Source organism: Dermochelys coriacea, chromosome 20 (genome assembly GCF_009764565.3).
Source record: "Dermochelys coriacea isolate rDerCor1 chromosome 20, rDerCor1.pri.v4, whole genome shotgun sequence".
Classification (NCBI taxonomy): Eukaryota; Metazoa; Chordata; order Testudines; family Dermochelyidae; genus Dermochelys; species Dermochelys coriacea.
The window spans coordinates 4,328,391-4,347,610 of NC_050087.2; the positions used below are offsets into that span (position 1 = coordinate 4,328,391).

The 19,220-nt window shown below is 45.4% G+C and overlaps 2 protein-coding genes across 10 annotated transcripts in view; both read right to left on the reverse strand.

Moving 5' to 3' along the window:
• BIN2 (bridging integrator 2) overlaps positions 1-19,220 on the reverse strand; it is a 45,983-nt gene that overhangs the window by 1,669 nt on the left and 25,094 nt on the right. The window contains exon 13 of the mRNA XM_038378168.2: positions 17,476-17,638. Coding sequence (XP_038234096.1) covers positions 17,528-17,638 — 111 coding nt within the window. The 3' untranslated portion in view covers positions 17,476-17,527. The remainder of the gene's footprint in view (positions 1-17,475; positions 17,639-19,220) is intronic.
• LOC119845652 (small cell adhesion glycoprotein) lies at positions 36-17,359 on the reverse strand. Of its 9 annotated transcripts, none has more exons than XM_043506617.1 (5): positions 15,614-17,359; positions 5,648-5,740; positions 3,936-4,010; positions 2,577-2,621; positions 36-1,689 (listed from the first exon to the last, which is right to left on the reverse strand). In XM_043506617.1, the coding sequence occupies exons 1-5, from the start codon at positions 15,621-15,623 to the stop codon at positions 1,520-1,522; spliced, it is 393 nt and encodes a 130-aa protein (XP_043362552.1). In that variant the 5' UTR covers positions 15,624-17,359; the 3' UTR covers positions 36-1,519. The 9 variants fall into 9 exon arrangements, with proteins under 9 accessions (XP_043362552.1, XP_043362551.1, XP_043362555.1 ...); XM_043506616.1 differs by having other exon boundaries at positions 3,936-4,013; XM_043506620.1 differs by lacking the exon at positions 15,614-17,359 and adding an exon at positions 13,700-15,592 and having other exon boundaries at positions 3,936-4,013.

Below are 19,220 nucleotides of genomic sequence, written 5' to 3' on the forward strand. Positions count from 1 at the left end.
AAAGAACTCCTGACTGTTACTCAGATTGGTGGCTGGTTGTTTTGTTTTGTTGTTTTAAAGGCTTGCATCTTCTTTTCTGCCTTCTTGCAAACTTCATCTTAAATAGGTTTTGTGAAAGGGGAACTTTTCTTAAGAGGTGAGGAGAACCCTGTAGATCTCCCGAGAGCATTTCACACTAGTCTAACCTAACATAGGGAAGGATGAAAGGAAAGAGTGAAGTGAAATTTGAGTAGATTGTTCTGTTGCTTTGTGAGGATATCACAGAATGGCATGATGGATAAGTGGATGTGCGGTACAATAGAGGGTCATGCCAAACTGAAGGATTTTTAGTCTCTTGGACACTGGCATACTGCTTCAGAAGCTAAGCAATACAGGGCATGGTGAGTCATCTAGACTAGAGGGGCTCAGTCATTTAATGCTGATGGCCTAAAGCAAACATAAAGGGCAATGTAGTTTCAGGCACCTTTTTTTCATCCCTAACCAAGAATTATTGCTGATAGAGGTAAAGAGCTTTGAATTTTAGTGCTTCATTCAGCCTAAGATCATGTAACTTGCCCTAAATGGGGGTGGTGGCACTAGTGACACCAGATTAAGGCACTGTGCAGAACAGTCATACAACAGGCTACACCATAAAGAGGCATGACTTTATTATGCTGCGTGACTTTTGTTTACATGAAATAAGCTGCTAGCCTCATTGCTTGCAAGGACGTAATAGGAATTATCCTTTTTAGAGCATGGATCTGTCTGGTCTCAGACACTGGCCAGTGCCACCTGCAATACCTCAAAGTGCAAGAAACCCTGTAGTGGACCACACTGAATAATTGGCTCCTAAGACAAATTTCTTTAATTGGCCTTCGTCAGCTAATAGCTGTCCTCATTTTGAGAGGCAGTGTGCTCCAAGGGTTAAGACACTAGGCTGGGATCAGGAGCCCTGGGTTCTCTTCCAGCTCTACCACTGACTTGCTGTGTGACCTTAGGCAAGTCACTTCCCCATCTATGCTTCCAGTTCCCCTGCTGCGTGGTGGCCCTTTAGACTAAGTTCTTTGGGGCAGGGACTCACTAGGCAGTTGTATTAGAGCCTAGCACGATCAAGGCCTCTAGGCTTTATTGTAACACAAACAACAACTTGATTAACTTTGGCACTTAATCTGTGTCTTCCCACTCACTTCCTTTAGGCAACCTTAACATTCTTTGCTTGAGGAGAGAGAAACTCTAGATGTTTGTTAATCCGTTTTACAAACCAGACAAAGAAGTGTGCCATCACCCCAGCTGACACTTCTACAGTGTAGTGCTTCCAACCCAATTACTTTTATTAAGCAGGAGATCCTTGCCTTCAGTTTAACCATTATTCTACGCAGTGGAACGATGGTTGAGGTTAGCACTGTGTACACTTTTCCTTCTTGGATTAACTTCATAAGTTAGGGGAAAAAAGTCTCTAGATCCCAGAGTCCAGGAAACATGGGCAACTTAGCATCAAACCTGGAGTATGGTGTAGAAGCTGTTAGCCATGCTGAATGGTTTATATAAAATATTCCTCCTTTTCTCCTTTCAAAGGGAGGTTCTCCATCTGTACAGACACATCTGATTCTGGTTGCTCATAGGTATGGTAGCTACCTTTATTCTTGTACAGGTATGTGATGATGATTACCAGGACTGTCAGTAGTGTGATGAAAACCACGGTGATGACACCTTCCAAAGAAGAAGAAAGCCAGATTAGAATATAGCCTTGCACAGATCAGCCTCTAGCTGCTCACTTAAAAAACTGCTTGATCTATGATAATACTAGCACTAGTCAGAAGAGCAGCAGAACAAAATGGGATGCTAGCAGGTCTATATTTATTTCAAACTGGGAAAACAGTACAAAAGTGTATATTAAAAAATAACTCACTGTAGGGGGCAAGGAAGAGGTACAGAGTGGGTACAGCACTAGCCTAGGATTTAAGTCTAGATTTCATTCCCTGCTCTGTCCCAGACTTCATGTCACTGGGGCCAGATTTTTAAAGGCATTTTGGCTTCTAAAGATGCAGATTGAAAATCCCACTAGGTCCCCATCTGCATCTGGTCATACAGCAGGGCCAAGGAGCATGGGAGAGGGGAGATATAAGCCCTAGGCTAATTAAGGCATGGTTCCCTGTAGACTAGGGAAGGTTACTACAGGTTAAGTGAAGCACCTGTAGTCAATTAAGGCCCTGTCAGGAACCTAATAAAAACACCCTGCTTCAGGCAGACAGTGTGGTGCGAGGAAGGAGAGAGGACTGGGATTTAGAGGCATGTTGCTGAGAATTGAAAAAACAGAACTGGAGGAAGGGACACCCTGCCCCAACATCAAAGACCAAGGGTAACCCTACCCAAGGGCCAAGAGGGTAAGAAACCCGCATGGGCCAGGGTTCAGAGCACAGAGCAAACACAGACCCCTTCCCCGCTTCCCTCCTCTACCACCTTTCCGGGCCACTAGCAGGGCCCTCAGTGCTCCAAGAGCAGGGGCAAGGGGTGGCATCTAGACTCCCTACCAAGAAAAGCACAGAACCCACCATCCCAACATCAGCCATTTTGCCAGTCTTTAGGCACCTAAATACCTTTTAAAAAATCTATCCCTTGGTCTGTATGCCTCAGTTCCTCATCTGTAAAATGGGGAGAATAGGAAAGTACTACCTCATCGGGGTGTTGTGTGAATTAATACGTTGAGTGTGAGAGGCTCAGATACTATGCTGATGGGGACCATATAGTACTGTAATATCATTTACTATATTCATGTATGGATTTGGGGAAGGAGTGTGGCAGGGACTGCACAGGAAAAGATGTGGGTTTCATGTCTGGCTCTGTGCCTGGCTCTTGTGGTCTTGGACTTGCCACTCCTCTTTTCTGTACCTCTGTTCCCTACCCATAAAATGACAGTAATATCTCCCTTGCTGTTGAGAAGCTTAAAACACTTGATGTTTGAGAACTTCAGAAGCAAGATGGATTTGTCGTGGTGTCTAGAAATGACCTAGGAGGCTCCTCTTTTTCCTGATCTTTAAATAGAATAGCTTATGGAATATTAGTAAAGCAGCTGAGATGTATGCTAAGGTAATAGAAACAGCAGTTTATCAGCAGTTGCTGGCTACTGGTTTCTTTGTTACGGGAAGTTACTCCAGCATTTCAGCCATTACCAGGCAGATCGCTCTTAACCAGCAACACACTATACCCTGAAGAGATGCTTCAGACAACAGCACCTGTAGTAGAGTGTTACACCTGGAAATAAGGTTATCAAAGCAGCCTATGACAAGGCTTGGAGACTGCCTAAGAGGCAAGACTAACCTTATGTGCGTGGACAGAGATGGAGGTGGCATTGATTTGGTTGGGTGAGTAGCTGTATAATCCATAGATGGTTTTTTTCCTATACCCATTTCCTCCTCTTTCTCTTAGTGTGGATTTTCCCCCAGCCCTGAACTATATCTTTTGTCTCCTCTCTGGGCTTAGAACCTGGGCCGGGTGAAATTCACTGTTGCTTTAGCTTCATGTAGGCCATCGCTGTGGGGGGCCAATCTAAAATTCTTCTCAGTAAAAAGGGACTGCGAGGCTACTAAACTCCTCTGCCTGGAAAAGTTCAGCAGCTGTCAGTTGGATAAAAGTGACATAGCTTCAGGTGCCATTATAACCTCTCGGTATGGTGCATTCCTGATGTACATATCTACCGAGGTCAGTGCTGACATTTTGGGCGTTAGCTGGGAACTGCCAAGGTCATCCAAGTTGCCATATGGCCCCTCGTAGCAGTGAAAAGAACCATAAACGCCTCAGCGTGGAAGAAAGATGAGTAGGTCCTGTACGGCGAATTACTTTGATTAGTCTCTGAGCTTTCCCCAGAAAGTGTCTATATACCTATGTCTTGCGGTACAAAGCAGAGTGATGGCTTATGTGCTGTTTGGGATCAATATGCAACAATAGTAATGTCCTACCTGTGATGACACCCACACTGCCTTCCTCTTGGAGAGATGGCGTATTTATCCCCTTCAGAAAAGGGGTGGTCAGCTCTCCTTTAGAACGCCGGGGGTGAAATTGAGAAAAGCAGGGAGGGAAGGAAAGAATGTAAGTGACACTGTTATTGAAGCATCTTCAAGGCACTTACAGTAAAGCCTTTGAAGGCATCTAGTTACACAAGAATAGGTCTTATGCTAAGACTTGTTTAGTAGCATTGGTTGAAAATTTTTCATTGAAACCGTTTTGGGTTTGGAAACAGGCTTAAAACGAAAAGGAAGTGTTTCTTCACACAATCAGGCCATGGAACTCTTTGCTAGAGGATGTTAAGGCCAAAACTATAACAGGGTTCAAAAAAAGAACTAGATAAATTCATGGAGGATAGGTCCATCAATGGCTATTAGCCAGGATGGGAAGGGATGGTGTCTTTAGCCTCTGTTTGCCAGAAGCTGGGAATGGATCACGTGATGATTCCCTGTTCTGTTCATTCCCTCTGGGGCATCTGGCACTGGCCACTGTCAGAAGACAGGCTACTGGGCTAGATGGACAGTATGGCTGTTCTTCTGAAAATGCCCTTTTGGCAAAACCAATTTTTTTTTTTTTGGTGGTGAAATTGTATTGACAACGTTTTGTTTAGGAAAAAATAGGAAGAGTTTCAAAAATGTAAACAACCCATTGTGACACTTTTAGAACAAAAAAGTTTTGATTTTTCCATGGCAAAATGACTTTGGTTTGAAGCTTACTTCATGAGATATTTTTAAAAAAATAGTTGAAATCCAAATTAAATGTTTTGATAGACCTGAAGCGATTTTTTTCAGGTCATTTTGAATTAGTCCCAATTTGAATCAAAATGTTTTGTTCAAAAATTTCAGTTTCTCACAGCATGGAAAATCAGTTTTCCGACCAATTCTGTCATTTACCACAGATGAACCCTCGAATGAGAGTGAAGTCTGGAAACTTTGAAACCAACATGTGGTTTCAATGTGTAGCAGCCACTGCAGTAATGCAACTGCTCAGCTATCCCCTTAATTAAATGATTAGAGCAGTAGCCTTGATTAGCAGCCCAGAGGCAATTGACACTTTTGGCCAAATCTGTGGACTTTAATGGTGCAACATGGCTATTGGAATCAGTGAGTTTTGCTCAATTCAAGACTCCAAGACATGGTTTAACAGCATCTTTCCCATCATTCTATGGCATTATGTAATCGGGCTGTCTCCTTGCACATCGTGTTATAAATAGCTTAAGTGCTACCAGCAGGAATGGTCTGGCAGTAGCTCTGTTACAAATTGTCTTACAAGTTCTCAACCTGAGACAATTTCTTCTGGCTACATTTTGCTTCAAGAGTGGGTGGGATTATTTGTTTAGGGATGTGGGTTTGTCTTCATGTGGGACAGTTATAAAGGGACCTTTTGGATAGGGGAAAACGGGGAAAAAATAGAAGTAAGCTGCATGCACAGCATGCGTTTTTCCTGCAATGTCTTCAGCAGTAACAAACTTGCATTCACAAATGCTTCTAAAGTTTGGCTTATTATAAACTTCTTACAATACAACATCTTAGCAGGAGAGGCAGATGAGGCCACATTTTGTATCATGCAATAGGTGCTGCTTTTCCTTGCCAGCTAGTAAACCAAGCTGTGATTTACTGACTCCTTACCAGATCTGCGACCTGCCAAGCTTTCAAGCGCTTCTTACCTGTAGGTAGCGGAGGTGGTGGAGTAGCTGCCATGGATCTAGCTGAGTTGCAGGTGTGTTTATCCTTCCAATTTAAATTGTGATCTTTTAGAACTACAAAAACAGCCAGAAAAGTGACGTTAGATTTATTAGTGTCTTACAAGGGCGAGTGTAACTCATCTAATTATCCTTATGTTTAGTTATGGTAGAATCTGAACTTGTGATCAGTCACCCACCATCAAAAGCAGCACTTACTTTAAGAAAACAAAACAGTCTAATTTGTGCAGACCTCATTGGAATAGTTGAGCCCAGGGTCAACCCAGGAGCAAGTTAAGAAAAGCGGGGATTGGGAAAGCCTAGGTGACTGTCCAGCATCTTCAAGCAGGTCCTGTTCTATTTGTTCGTTACGCCAGGATCAGAGCAGACCAATGATGAAGTGGGGAATTGTCTCTAGACGTGCCATTAGTTCTCAGATTCAATTTAAGCACATGACACTTTACACCTTCAAAATGCTTTCTATGCACTAACTAGTAAGTCCTTACAACTTCTGCGCTATGCATATAATTTTCTTTGTCATAAAAGGGGACAATGAGGCACAGATATGTTGAGGCCAGAACGTCTAAAGGTGGCCTTTGATTTTGGGGGCTTGAGTTTCAAGTGCTTCCTCTCAGCCACACGGGGCCTGATTTTCCAGGATGCTGGGCACAGCCACACCTTCTGCTGACTTCATTGGGAGTGGTGGGTGCTCAGCCCTCTGAAAACCAGGCCCGAAGTGCGGCAAGATGGGCACCCTCAATTGGAGGCCATTTTGAAAACTTTGGATTCAAGTATCAGTTTAGAATTTCTAGGCCTATGTTTGTTCGGCTAGACTTAGGGATTCTCGTTTTCAATTTGACCTTTGCCATCACTCTCCTGATCAGGAGCACTCTTATGGAGCTCTCTGGGTGTGTAATAGGGTTACTATCTTTGAAATGCAATCCCCCCCCCCACGCACACAAGGCAAGTCCACTGCACTCCCAACCACAAGGCAACTCTGCATCCCCCCTTTAGCAGCCACTTTTCTAGAGAGAGAACACGTATAGATAAGATTGATAACATTGCAGGTCTCCTCACTCTCCCAGGTGACCAGGCTTAGGGTGACCAGATAGAAAATGTGAAAAATCGGGACAGGAGGTGGGGGTAATAGGCACCTGTATAAGAAAAAGCCCCATATATCGGGACATCTGGTCACCTAAGTGTGCTTGTGTGTTAGTGGACAGTCAGCTGCTGTATTTTCAACAGGTCTGATCTGTTCTCACGTAAACTGTGGAAGTGGGGACCACTGCAGCATCTTTAGCTGGACACAAACTTTTAACATTAGGTATCCCAGTATATGGAGATAACACAAATCTTTAGACCCAGGTAAAAAAACCCGGCAGATCCTAGCAAATCCACTAAAAAAAAAATGGCTTTTTCAGGGTTTTTGTGTGAACTTGCTCAATTAATAGACTTGATTGGTTTCTAAAATCTAATAACTCAATCTCAGTGCATAAGTAAACTCTTAACAGGAAGAATAAAGCCTTTAACATGAAAAAATAAAGAGATCTAGACAACTGGCTCTACCCCAAGCAAGTGGAGATGTCTCACCCCATTCTGCTACATGGCAGTTCATGTTGCTCAAGTCCAAATATCTTGCTTATCAAAGTAGTAATGCCTGGCATTCACATTGCCTTTCCTCCCCCACACTTAAAAACAGGATCTCAATGATTAAACATGTGGAAAAGGCTGCATGCATTACTTCCATGCTCTTGTAAAGATTCTTCTCAGCTGCATTGAGAGAGGAACCACCCTCATAGCTGCATCTCTGGTTTTAATGGCAGTTGCAGTTAGATCTCTGTGTATTTTATGAGGCAGGGATATGCCTCACACCCCTTTTTCCCAAGGCTGTCTGCCTCATAGCAAATGATTCACCCAAGCACTTGCAATAAAATTAGCAAAAAGAAAAGGAGGACTTGTGGCACCTTAGAGACTAACAAATTTATTAGAGCATAAGCTTTCGTGAGCTACAGCTCACGAAAGCTTATGCTCTAATAAATTTGTTAGTCTCTAAGGTGCCACAAGTCCTCCTTTTCTTTTTGCGAATACAGACTAACACAGCTGCTATTCTGAAACCTGTCAATAAAATTAGCAGCAGCTTCCCTACTCCACAATCAGGTGACTCAGCTGCTGTGCAGAAACTGACCACTAGGTGTTAGGCTAAAATAAATTTTAAAACAGCAGTTCAACACCACACAAATGGGGTCAGAGAAGTGTCCTACCGTTTCTACTTCAGTATCACTCTGTATTTAAAAGCACCTTGCTAACTTAAGAGCATATGGCACAGTGTAAGCCTGTAAACCCAGATGTTCTCTATTGAAACTGAAAGATCTAAATTAGTTTTCACTATTTACACTCTGGTTTAGTCTGTGGTTGTCTTAGGGCCTGATGATATCTTCTTGTTAACCAGGTTTCAGGGTAACAGCCATGTTAGTCTGTATTCGCAAAAAGAAAAGGAGTACTTGTGGCACCTTAGAGACTAAGATGCCACAAGTATTCCTTTTCTTCTTGTTAACCAGCTCATTATCAACTTGTGTTCTCCCCCTATGTGTTGTGTCCACCTGTCCTCTCTCATTTTTAGACCTGCATTTTAAGCTGTCCAGGGCAGGTCCTGCCTTTTTGTTGCATGTTTGTACAGTGCCTAGTACAATCACTCTGGGATCTTACTGTTCTTACTTAGATCTTACTGTAACACCTAATGGGAGGCTGCACAGCCATGCAGGGGAGTAAAGGAGAGGAAGACAACCCCCAGCGCAGGGCACAGTGAAGACCAGTAACTTCTCTCATACCTGTGTAGGTAGGTGGGCAGGCAGGGTCAGAAACTTCATTTGAAACCCCCCCACCCCCACCTTCTTCCCTTCCAGAAATGCATCCGAGCTGAGCCAGCATGAGGTGGGAAGTAATCCACTGCTGGTCTAGCCCAGTAGCAGATTACTTCTTAAAGTAAAGGGGAACCAGTGAACTGTGACTTTGAATCACAGTTTGTCCCATGATCTGCTCTTAGAGCTCCACCCTGTTTCTTACACAGACCAAATTGTGAGACACCACACTAGCCCTTAATTTGAACACGAGAATAGATTGCTTATAGTGTCACTGACACCCTCTCATTTCTTGCTAAGCTTTTATAAAACGAGGAGTCCTTATGGTACCTTAGGGAGATACCCAAATGTGTTAAAGCTTCGTAGGCATAAAACCCACTTCATCAGACGTATGGAGTGTTATTTTTCACTCCATGCATCTGATGAAGTGGTTCTAGCACATGAAAACTTATGCCCCAATAAATGTGTTAGGCTTTTTAGTTGGATTTCAAACGTTTGCTCTGTACTATTTGCAGCTCTAGGTGGCAGCACTTAGCCCATGGTGCTGAGTGCAGTATAAAAGCTTACAGAGTGGTAGCCGTGCTACTCTGTATCAGCAAAAACAACGAGGAGTTCTTGTGGCACCTTAGAGACGAAACTTATGCCCAAATAAATGTGTTAGTCTCTAAGGTGCCACAAGAAACTCCTCGTTGTTTTTGCTGATACAGAGTAGCACGGCTACCACTCTGTAAGCTTTATATTGCACTCAGCACCATGGGCTAAGTGCTGCCACCCTAGAGCTGCAAATAGTACAGAGGCAAATGTTTGAATCCAACTAAAAAGCCTTTCTAGTGAATTGGATTCATGAAAAAACATTGCTATAGTCATACCTTTTGTAAAAAGGTTTCTGGCGTCAGTACCTGAGTCTAAGTTACTCGACAACATTGCTTTAGAAATGTTTCCCTATGCGTGATGCCAAGTTATGAAGGTAAAATGTCATCCCTGGAAGTTCCAGAACGTGAGCGCGCACCTGAGCAAGCAAGGGAAGTGACCAACTTTCCTGAAGATAATTGCCTCTGTGAAAGCCAGGAAAAATAGCTTGTGATTTTACAGCCTCGCAGGGATTGAAAAGAGACTGTCGACTGTGCTTTCGATCATGGTGTCTCGGAATTTGAAGATGGTGTTTAGCATGGAGGAATGCAGTGAGTAAGGGGATTTCAGCAGCAGTAAGGTGATTTTGGGGCAACCTGATTTAGGGATTTCAGAGAGAAGAGGCGGGCACTGGTTAATATGATGAAGGTTAGCAAAGGCTGGAGCATGATGCAGGGAGTGGTTACAACAAAGTATGGAACAGCCTGGTTATAATTTTACTCCTGCCTGATGAGCATTTTGCTTGGACCCCTATTGAGCTGCACACTGAATGTGAGCACAAAACTCACCTAGCTACAACAGACACAAAACTCAGCTACAGAGCAATCCAGGAGTCACAATGCCATAGAGAGGCTGGAAAGAAATTCTACCTCGCAGAATGACAGTCAGTCAGCAACAGGGAAAGATTAAGAATGAGCTCTCAAACTGGCTACTCTCAAGAACCACCCTTCCACACAAGCTTCCCTCGTGGCTGGACTTTACCAAAAACTAGACAAAGCCATTTACAACACACACTTTGCTTCTCTACAAAGAAAAAGGACACTAAGCATATCTAAACTACTAATGCCACAAGGGCCACAACAGTGGTTCTGTAACCCACCCAGCATATTGTTAATCTATCCAACTATACTCTTAACCCAGCAGAAGAATCTGTCCTATCTCAGGGCCTCTCCTTTGCCCTTCCCCCCACACGAACATGATACAGTTCTGTGTGACCTAGAATCTATTTCGACGTCTCCGACTCAAGGAATATTTCCACACACCTCTGACCCACATATTACCCACAGAGACCTTCCTACCAACACTACAAAAAGAAGGATTCTGGGTGGACTCCTCCTGAAGGTCGAAACACAGCAGCCTGGACTTCTACATAGAGTGCTTCCGCCAATGTGCACGGGCTGAAATTGTGGAAAAGCAGCTATCGCTTGCCCCATAACCTCAGCCGTGCAGCACACAGATGCCATCCACAGCTCAGAAACAACTCTGACATCATAATCAAAAAGGCTGACAAAGGAGGTGCTGTCGTCATCATGAATAGGTCGGAATATGAACAAGAGGCTACTAGGCAGTTCTCCAACACCACTTTCTACAAGCCATTACCCTCTGATCCCATAGAGTTACCAAAAGAAACTACAGAATTTGCTCAAGAAACTCCCTGAAAAGCACAAGAACAAATCTGCACAGACACCACCCCTAGAACCCCGACCTGGGGTATTCTGCTACCCAAGATCCATAAACCTGGAAATCCTGGACGCCCCATCATCTCAGGCATTGGCACCCTGACATCTGGATTGTCTGGCTATGTAGACTCCCTCCTCAGGCCCTACATTACCAGCCCTCCCAGCTATCTTCGAGACACCACTGATTTCCTGAGGAAACTACAGTCCATTGGTGATCTTCCTAAAAACACCATCCTGGCCACTATGGATGTAGAAGCCCTCTACACCAACATACCACACAAAGATGGACTACAAGCAGTCAGGAACAGTATCCCCGATAATGTCACAGCTAACCTGGTGGCTGAACTTTGTGACTTTGTCCTCACCCATAACTATTTCACATTTGGGGACAATGTATACCTTCAAATCAGCAGCACTGCTATGGGTACCCGCATGGCCCCCCAGTATGCCAACATTTTTATGGCTGACTTAGAACAACGCTTCCTCAGCTCTCATTCCCTAATTCCCTTACTCTACTTGCGCTACATTGATGACATCTTCATCATCTGGACCCATGGAAAAGAAGCCCTTGAGGAATTCCACCATGATTTCAACAATTTCCATCCCACCATCAACCTCAGCCTGGACTAGTCCACACAAGAGATCCATTTCCTGGACACTACGGTGCTAATATGCGATGGTCACATAAACACCACCCTATATCGGAAACCTACTGACTGCTATTCCTGCCTACATGCCTCTAGCTTTCATCCAGATCATACCACACGATCCATTGTCTATAGCCAAGCTCTACGATATAACCGCATTTGCTCCAACCCCTCAGACAGAGACAAACACCTACAAGATCTCTATCATGCATTCCTACAACTACAATACCCACCTGCTGAAGTGAAGAAACAGATTGACAGAGCCAGAAGAGTACCCAGAAGTCACCTACTACAGGACAGGGCCCAACAAAGAAACAACAGAACGCACTAGCCATCACCTTTAGTCCCCCAACTAAAACCTCTCCAGCACATCCCAAGGATCTACAATCTATCCTGAAGGACGACCCATCACACTCAGATCTTGGCGACAGGCCATCCTTGCTTACAGACAGCCCCCAACCTGAAGCAAATACTCACCCAGCAACCACAACAACAAGAAACCAACTAAACCCAGAAACCTTACCTTGCAACAAAGCCGTTGCCAATTCTGTCACATATCTTTCAGGGGACACCATCATAGGGCCTAATCACATCAGCACACTATCAGAGGCTCGTTCACCTGCGCATCTACAATGTTATATATGCCATCATGTGCCAGCATGCCCCTCTGCCATGTACATTGGCCAAACTGGTACAGTCTCTACGTAAAAGAATAAATGGACACAAATCAGACGTCAAGATTATAACATGCACAAACCAGTTGGAGAATGCTTCAATCTCTCCGTTCACTCGATTACAGACTTAAGAGTGGCTATCCTTCAACAAAAAAATTTCAAAAACAGACTCCAACGAGAGACTGCTGAATTGGAATTAATTTGCAAACTGGATACAGTTAACTTTAGGCTTGAAGAGAGACTGGGAATGGATGAGTCATTACACAAAGTAAAACTATTTCCCCATGTTATTCCCCCCCCCCCACACTGTTCCTCAGATGTTCTTGTTAACTGCTGGAAATAGCCTACCTTGCTTGTCACACGAAAGGTTTTCCTCCTCCCCCCCCCCCACTGCTGGTGATGGCTCATCTTAAGTGATCACTCTCCTTACAGTGTGTATGATAAAACCCATTGTTTCATGTTCTCTGTGTGTGTATATAAATCTCCCCACTGTATTTTCCACCAAATGCATCCGATGAAGTGAGCTGTAGCTCACGAAAGCTTATGCTCAAATAAATTTGTTAGTCTCTAAGCTGCCACAAGTACTCCTTTTCTTTTAGTCAGACAGAGTTAAAGGTAAGTACACCATGCCTGCAAAAACAGGGTGAATCGGTGAAAGAAACTTGTATACTTTCTCTCCCATTGAGCCCATTGCTTTCAGATGCTACAAGGCAGTACTGGAGCATGATGCCCTTGTGAAATCAGGGAAGTTAGGAGTGACTGTGTATAATGCAGTCAGTGTAGGGCAGGGGTGGGCAAACCTTTTGGCCTGAGGGCCACATAGGGGAATAGAAATTGTATGTCAGGCCTTGAATGCTCACAAAGTTAGGGTGTGGGAGGGGGTGAAGGCTCTGCTTGGAGGTGCGGGCTCTGGAGTGGGGCGGGTGAGGAGTTTGGGGTGTAGGAGGGTGCTGTAGGCTGGGACCAAGGGGGTGCAGAAGGGGGATTAGGGCTGGGGGTGCAGGATCTGGGGTGGGGCTGGAGATGAGGTTTGGGGTACAGGAGGGTGTTACAGGCTGGGATTGAGAGGTTTGGAGAGTGGGTGGGGTGTGGGGAGAGGCTCAGGGGCAGGCTTACCTCAAGTGGCTCCCGGAAGCAGCGGCATGTCCCTTCTCCGGCTCCTACATGGAGGCACAGCCAGGCGGCTCTGCACACTGCCCCATCCGCAGGCACCGCCCCTGCACTTCTCATTGGAGTGTGTAGGAGCTGGAGCAGGGCCATGCTGTGGCTTCCAGGAGCCACGTGGAGCACCCCTGAATCGCCGGAGCGGGACAAGCCCCAGACCCTGCTCCCAAGTGGGAGCTCGCAGGCCGGCTTAAAATAGCCCAGCCCGCACACCGTACTTCGCCCACCCTTGGTGTAGGGGCTGAAGGAGAATCCCAGTGAGGAGAGCATGCTGCCAGCTTGCTGGCTGTGCAGTGAACCTCAGTCCAAGCACTGGAGGGAAGAGAAAAGTGCTATAGAAGGCGCGAGTGTGTGTTGCAAAGCAGAGCCGCAGCAAGGGGTTTACCTTACAAAGTTGCTGACTCAGGCCTCTCTGAAGCTCCAGTCCTGCAAGGTGCTGAGCACCCTCACCCTTGACATCAGTGGGACTAGGCACTTGAGTCCTGATTTAGGGCCAGTCTCTGAAAGGACGAACACCACCACCAGCTCCTTTGGGAATCTAGTTCTGATATTGGGAGGCTCTAGTCTCTAATGCTTGGTTCCTCTCCAGCCTCCTTGCTGATTGGGTGTAGTTCCCCAGCCAGTGACTCACTTCCCTAACACACTGAATATTTACTCATCTGTAAGTGTTTTTAAAGTGACATGGCATTGCAAATAGCTGGGCACAGAAGCAAGGTTTTGGTGAAACCTTTTGGCCATTGTGAAAAAGAAACAGTTTGCGTGGAAGCGAAAACATTTTTTTGCAATTGAAAAAGTAAAAAAAAAAGTCATCTTGCGTTTGAATGAAATGTTTCATTTGACCCAAAACGCTTAGTCTTCAGGCATTTTTAAAATCAAAGCAAAGGCAATAATTCACAAAGGGAAAGATGATGGTGCTAATGCCCCAGAACCATTACCCCAGTGCTTAGAGCATGCACCGACCTGGGACATAGAAGACACGTTTGAATCCGTTCTGTAGCAGGGACTTTAAACCCAGCCTCCCACATGAGTGCCTGAACTATCTGGGTATAGGGCATGCTGTGGTGGAGGTTTCAATCTCTTTCTTCTGTTGAAGCTGTTCCACTTTATATCGATAGATTTTTCATTGGAGCTGGGGCTGGAACACAGGCCTTCCACATCCCAGAGCGTCATTTTCTCTTGCTAGCCCCATTTGTATTGCAGAAGCAGCTGGGGCCCCAGTCTTGACCCAGGACACATTGTGCAAGGTGCTGTACAAACTCAGAACCAAAAGATGGTCCCTATCCCAAAGAGCTTACCAGCCAAGTCATGCTGCCACAGTCAGGGATGCCTGCACAGTAGTGGCTGGATGGAGACCCCTGGAATTCAGTTTGTAAACAGCAACGTGACTGTCAAATCTAAGCTAGATTCCAACCAGTGACCTAAAGGCTCAATCTCTCACTGCCAATAACCCTAGGCAGCTGGGTCCCCCCTCTAAAGAGCTGTCTCTAACAAGGCCATCATATTCTGGCGTGGTTCTAGCGTCTGCTCTTTGTAGTCCGCATGCTCTGTTTCATCTGTTTATTTGGGGAGGATTTTTCACTTCCTGCACATTCCTAGGGAAGGCCAGTTGACAATTCAACCGCACCTTCTTGAGAGGCTTTTACAAGTCTGCTGAATTTAAACTCAAATGCAAACACAGCGCCTTGCTAAAAGCACTAATGTGGAGGCAGCTTCTAAAGGGAAACTGAAAGAGGGACAAAGGGGGAGCAGCATTTTGGCTTTTGCATCCTCCCTCTGCTGCCAACACAGTCCAGAAGTTAAAAACCCTCTCTCTGACTCTGGGCCTGGACAGGCCATGTACTGAGCTCCTGTAAGCACCAGCGAGGGCAGTAACCAGTCAGGATTTGACCCAATGGGCCAGATTCCCAGAAGTGTTTAAGCATCCAGCAACTCTCAGGGGCCTAAATGGGAGCTAAGCTCTTTCGAAAAACTGTCCCTGTGGTGTTTGCAGTTAATCCACCCCAACCAAGCCTTCAGCAGGGTCTCCCTGGTTTGTCTCTCCCTTACGCCACAGACCATATTCAGCTGTAGGGCTGGACTGGGAGTTGATTGACACCCAAGGTGAGCAGACATGGGTTGTAAAGTGGATCAGAACCAGTAGTGACTGTAAAAAGAAAAGCAGTACTTGTGGCACCTTAGAGACTAAGAAATTTATTAGAGCATAAGCTTTCGTGAGCTACAGCTCACTTCATCGGACTGTGAAAGTAAGTATCCCCAAAATAGCACTGTGCTGCCAGGGGGAGCCCCCCCCCGACCTTACCTGATACCATGTCATCAGAATAAAACGCTCCAGCAGTAATGAGGTGTTTGCAGAGTTCCCTTCCACCATCTATTCTCACACAGGTCCTGAAACCGCTGGGAGCTAAGGCGTTCCTTCTCTTTCGCCTCACCTTTCCAGTTTCCCCACATTGATGATAAAAGGCAGAGTCAGCCAAATGCCTTCCCCTTGTTAACTCTTTGTTGGCAGGCGAGAAACAGACCAAATAAGAGGCCACAGTTGTGAGACCTTCTCACCAAGTGATAGACGCACACGCAAGGGTCAGGAATTATTCAGCACGGTATCTTTATTGAAATATCTAGGGATTTAAAACAGTGGCCAAATTTCTAGTGATAAGAAGATGCCATGAGTTATTTACTGCTGTTTCCTCTTTGGGGAGGGCCAGGGAAACGCCTTTCCTGGAATAACAGGATATCGAGGCCAACCCCAGGGATCAACCCGTATCACATCAGAGCTTGTGCTAGGCATAGGCAGCTCAAGGGGCCCCTCTGTTAGCTTTTTATTATAAGATCTTGCCTGTTTTAGTATTGGGGGAAGGGCAAAAATATTCTGGTTTAGGGCCCCCAATGGGCTAACACCGGCACTGGTCACCATCATGTGCCTTGGGGACAATCACCAGTTACCATGCAGGTGGCAGACAAGTCACAGCGTTGCCAAGGAAGTGAGGGAAGCGACTCTTTTGTGGATTCAGCCACAGTGAATGGTGCATTTACAGGACCACAGCATGGGCAAACCACCGGCTGGGGGAGACTTGCCCCCAGCTGACCCTGCCCGCACATCCCCTGCCAGAGACCCCCCCGAGCCCTGGGCATGCACACCCCCCCCCCAGGCCTCCAAGCATGGGAGGGTAGCCCCAGTCCCTCCTGTCTCCCACCCCTGGGCGCCCACCCCAGCTGCCCTAGCCCCAGCATGCTGCTTCCCTAAAGAGGAGCAGCCTGCCGGGGCTGGAGCCAAGCAGGGCACCGGGGAGGAGCGAGGGTGGGGCCACACCAGGCTGTTTGGGGAGGCACAGCCTTCCCCAACTGATGCGATGTGCCACCCATGACCAGCAGAGCCACAAAATAATTCCTGCCCCTCCAGAGTCTGAATCCGAATGGACAGAGCCAGCCCCCTACCTGAAAAACATCCCCAAGGCAGCTGGGCCTTTCCAGGGGCTCACCTGGTCTGCAGGAAGGAGCTGGATGGAGGGTCTCATGGAACCTAGATGCTAAGGGATTAAGGCCCTGATCCACCAAAGCATGGAAGCCCATGTTTAAAGCTAAGCACATAAGTAGCTGCAGACATTTCCATTGGGATTACTCAGGTGCTTAAAGTTAACCATGTGCTCTGTGGAACCTGGCCTTCACTGAGCATAAATGCAGGGGGATTGAAGCATAGGGATAAAACACCCCCAACTATGCTGCAGTGTCTTCAACCAATGGTTCACTATGTTTTGCCAAAACATTTGTGACAGCAACTTCCTGATATTTATGGCGGCGGGAGTGTGTGGTTCAGATTTCGGTGCTTTTTCTAAGGGGCATGCAGCAGCACGTGGAATCAAACTGAAGCTTGTTCCTATACCTGCCAGTACAAGTACAGCTCCATTAATTCCCCACTTCTCAAAACAAAATGACCCGTGACGGGTTTTGTGTCCCGTCCCCACATGCCCCGTGCAGTTTGGACATTCTGAATTGGATGTACATGGCAAAGCACTCTTTGGTAACAATGGCAACGTTTACTGCTTTCAGAGAGACAAATAGATTCCCACCAATGGAGCCGATGAAGTGAGCTGTAGCTCACGAAAGCTTGTGCTCGGATAAATGTGTTAGTCTCTAAGCTGCCACAAGTCCTCCCTTTTCTTTTATAATAGATCCCTGTTTCCCTCCCACTCCGCCCCAGCCGCGTGATGTGCTAGACTCATTTGGAGGAGATGGGTCTGATGAGATCTTGGGGGAAAGCTCTCTTCTGTAGGAGATCCCGGTTCACCTTCCAGTCACTCTCTTTGAAGCCGGTCAGAAATCCTTCTTCCTAGGGAGAAAAAACAAACCTGGGTCAGGACCCGTAGGAAGAGTGGAAAGGGATTTCTAAGGCTGAGTAGCAGGAAAATGTTCCTGACAGTGAGAGCTGTTGGGACTGTGAAAGTTTCCCAAAGGCTGCAGGGTGGAGACGTGGCTTGGGACATTTAAAACTAGATTAGATGCAGCAGTACAGAACAATCCTGCATTGGGTCCAGAGAGATGGACTGGGTGGACATATCCAGCCTTTCCATTTAATGATTCAAAGAGGAGTTTTTTGCTTTAAAGTCACCTAGGAAGTGTGGAAACCCAGTTCCCACTAATTCTAACTGGGGTTTCTGGAGTCTATTAGACAGCTCTGAAAAATCTCAGCTTAATATTGCACCTCTCTTTAGTTTTACCCTCTTGCGACGCATCTTCATCACAGAGACAGTACACAAATTCAGTATGCAGACGAAAGGAACCAACTGACGAGCTCGTTGGAAGTGGTTTTCCTATCTTTGAGGTTTTGAAATTTTTTCCTGCCTCAAATCAGGCTGAAAAGTCAAAAGCTCAAATTTTTGCAACCTGATCGTCCAAAATTTTTTTTTGCATCAAGTCCATTAAAATGTTTTAGATTTCGACTTAAAAAAAAAAAAGCTTTTAGTAAAAGCCAATGAAAATTTCAAAATGAAAAGTTATTTTGAATCAGAAAACAAAACACTTAATTTAGAAAACATTGAAACAAGTAGTTAACAATTTTAAAGGTTTCAGAGTAGCAGCCGTGTTAGGTTAGTCTGTATTCGCAAAAAAGAAAAGGAGGACTTGTGGCACCTTAGAGACTAACAAATTTATTTGAGCATAAGCTTTCGTGAGCTACAGCTTCATCTTATGCATCCGATGAAGTGAGCTGTAGCTCACGAAAGCTTATGCTCAAATAAATTTGTTAGTCTCTAAGGTGCCACAAGTACTCCTTTTCTTTTTTTAAGAATTTTAAAGTTTTTTCCCCCCAAATTTTCTAATTAGATTTGTCAAAACCAACCCTTTCCCGTGAAAAATTTGTTTCTGTGAACCGGCATTTTCTGATGGAAATTCCCAGTCTGCTCTACCAATTTGCCTCTAAATCTCTTCACCAACAGGAAGTGACTTGTCGGCACCAAGGAAATAGTTTAGCAAGAGGAGGAAGGAGCTGGGAAATCAGTTAATGATTGACTGAAGGTCTACCTAAGGTGGAAGAGAAAAGAAACAGACGCATGTGTATTGCAGGCACTGTGCCTGCATTTTATTAGGCCTTGTGCTCATGGGAAAGTTGCACTTGTATAACTGAAGGTATGAATTTAAATCGGAGCAAACACTGCACAGACACTTTTAGACTAGGTCTACACAGTTCTTTTACTAGGAAAATGTCGTCTCTTAGAGGTGAGGTGTTTGTTTTGTTTTGTTTTTTACCCAAAGTTCTACCAGTACAACCCCTAGTGTGGACTTGTAGTTCTATCAGTATGGTTCATTTCTCTTCCTGTTCGGTATACCTGCACTCACCCTAACGGGAGTCGTATTCCTTTAATTATACCAGTATAGTTAATGCAGTACATCTTGTCTGTGTGTAGATAAACCCT

Coding starts and splice junctions, on each gene's coding strand:
- LOC119845652 (XM_043506614.1), bottom strand. CDS start 9,444: ATGTTGTCGAGTAACTTAGACTCAG. Junction 4,014..5,647: donor ACCACCTCCGCTACCTACAG/GTAAGAAGCGCT, acceptor GGCGTTCTAAAG/GAGAGCTGACCACCCCTTTT. Junction 2,622..3,935: donor CAGTGTGGGTGTCATCACAG/GTAGGACATTAC, acceptor CCCATTTTACAG/ATGAGGAACTGAGGCATACA.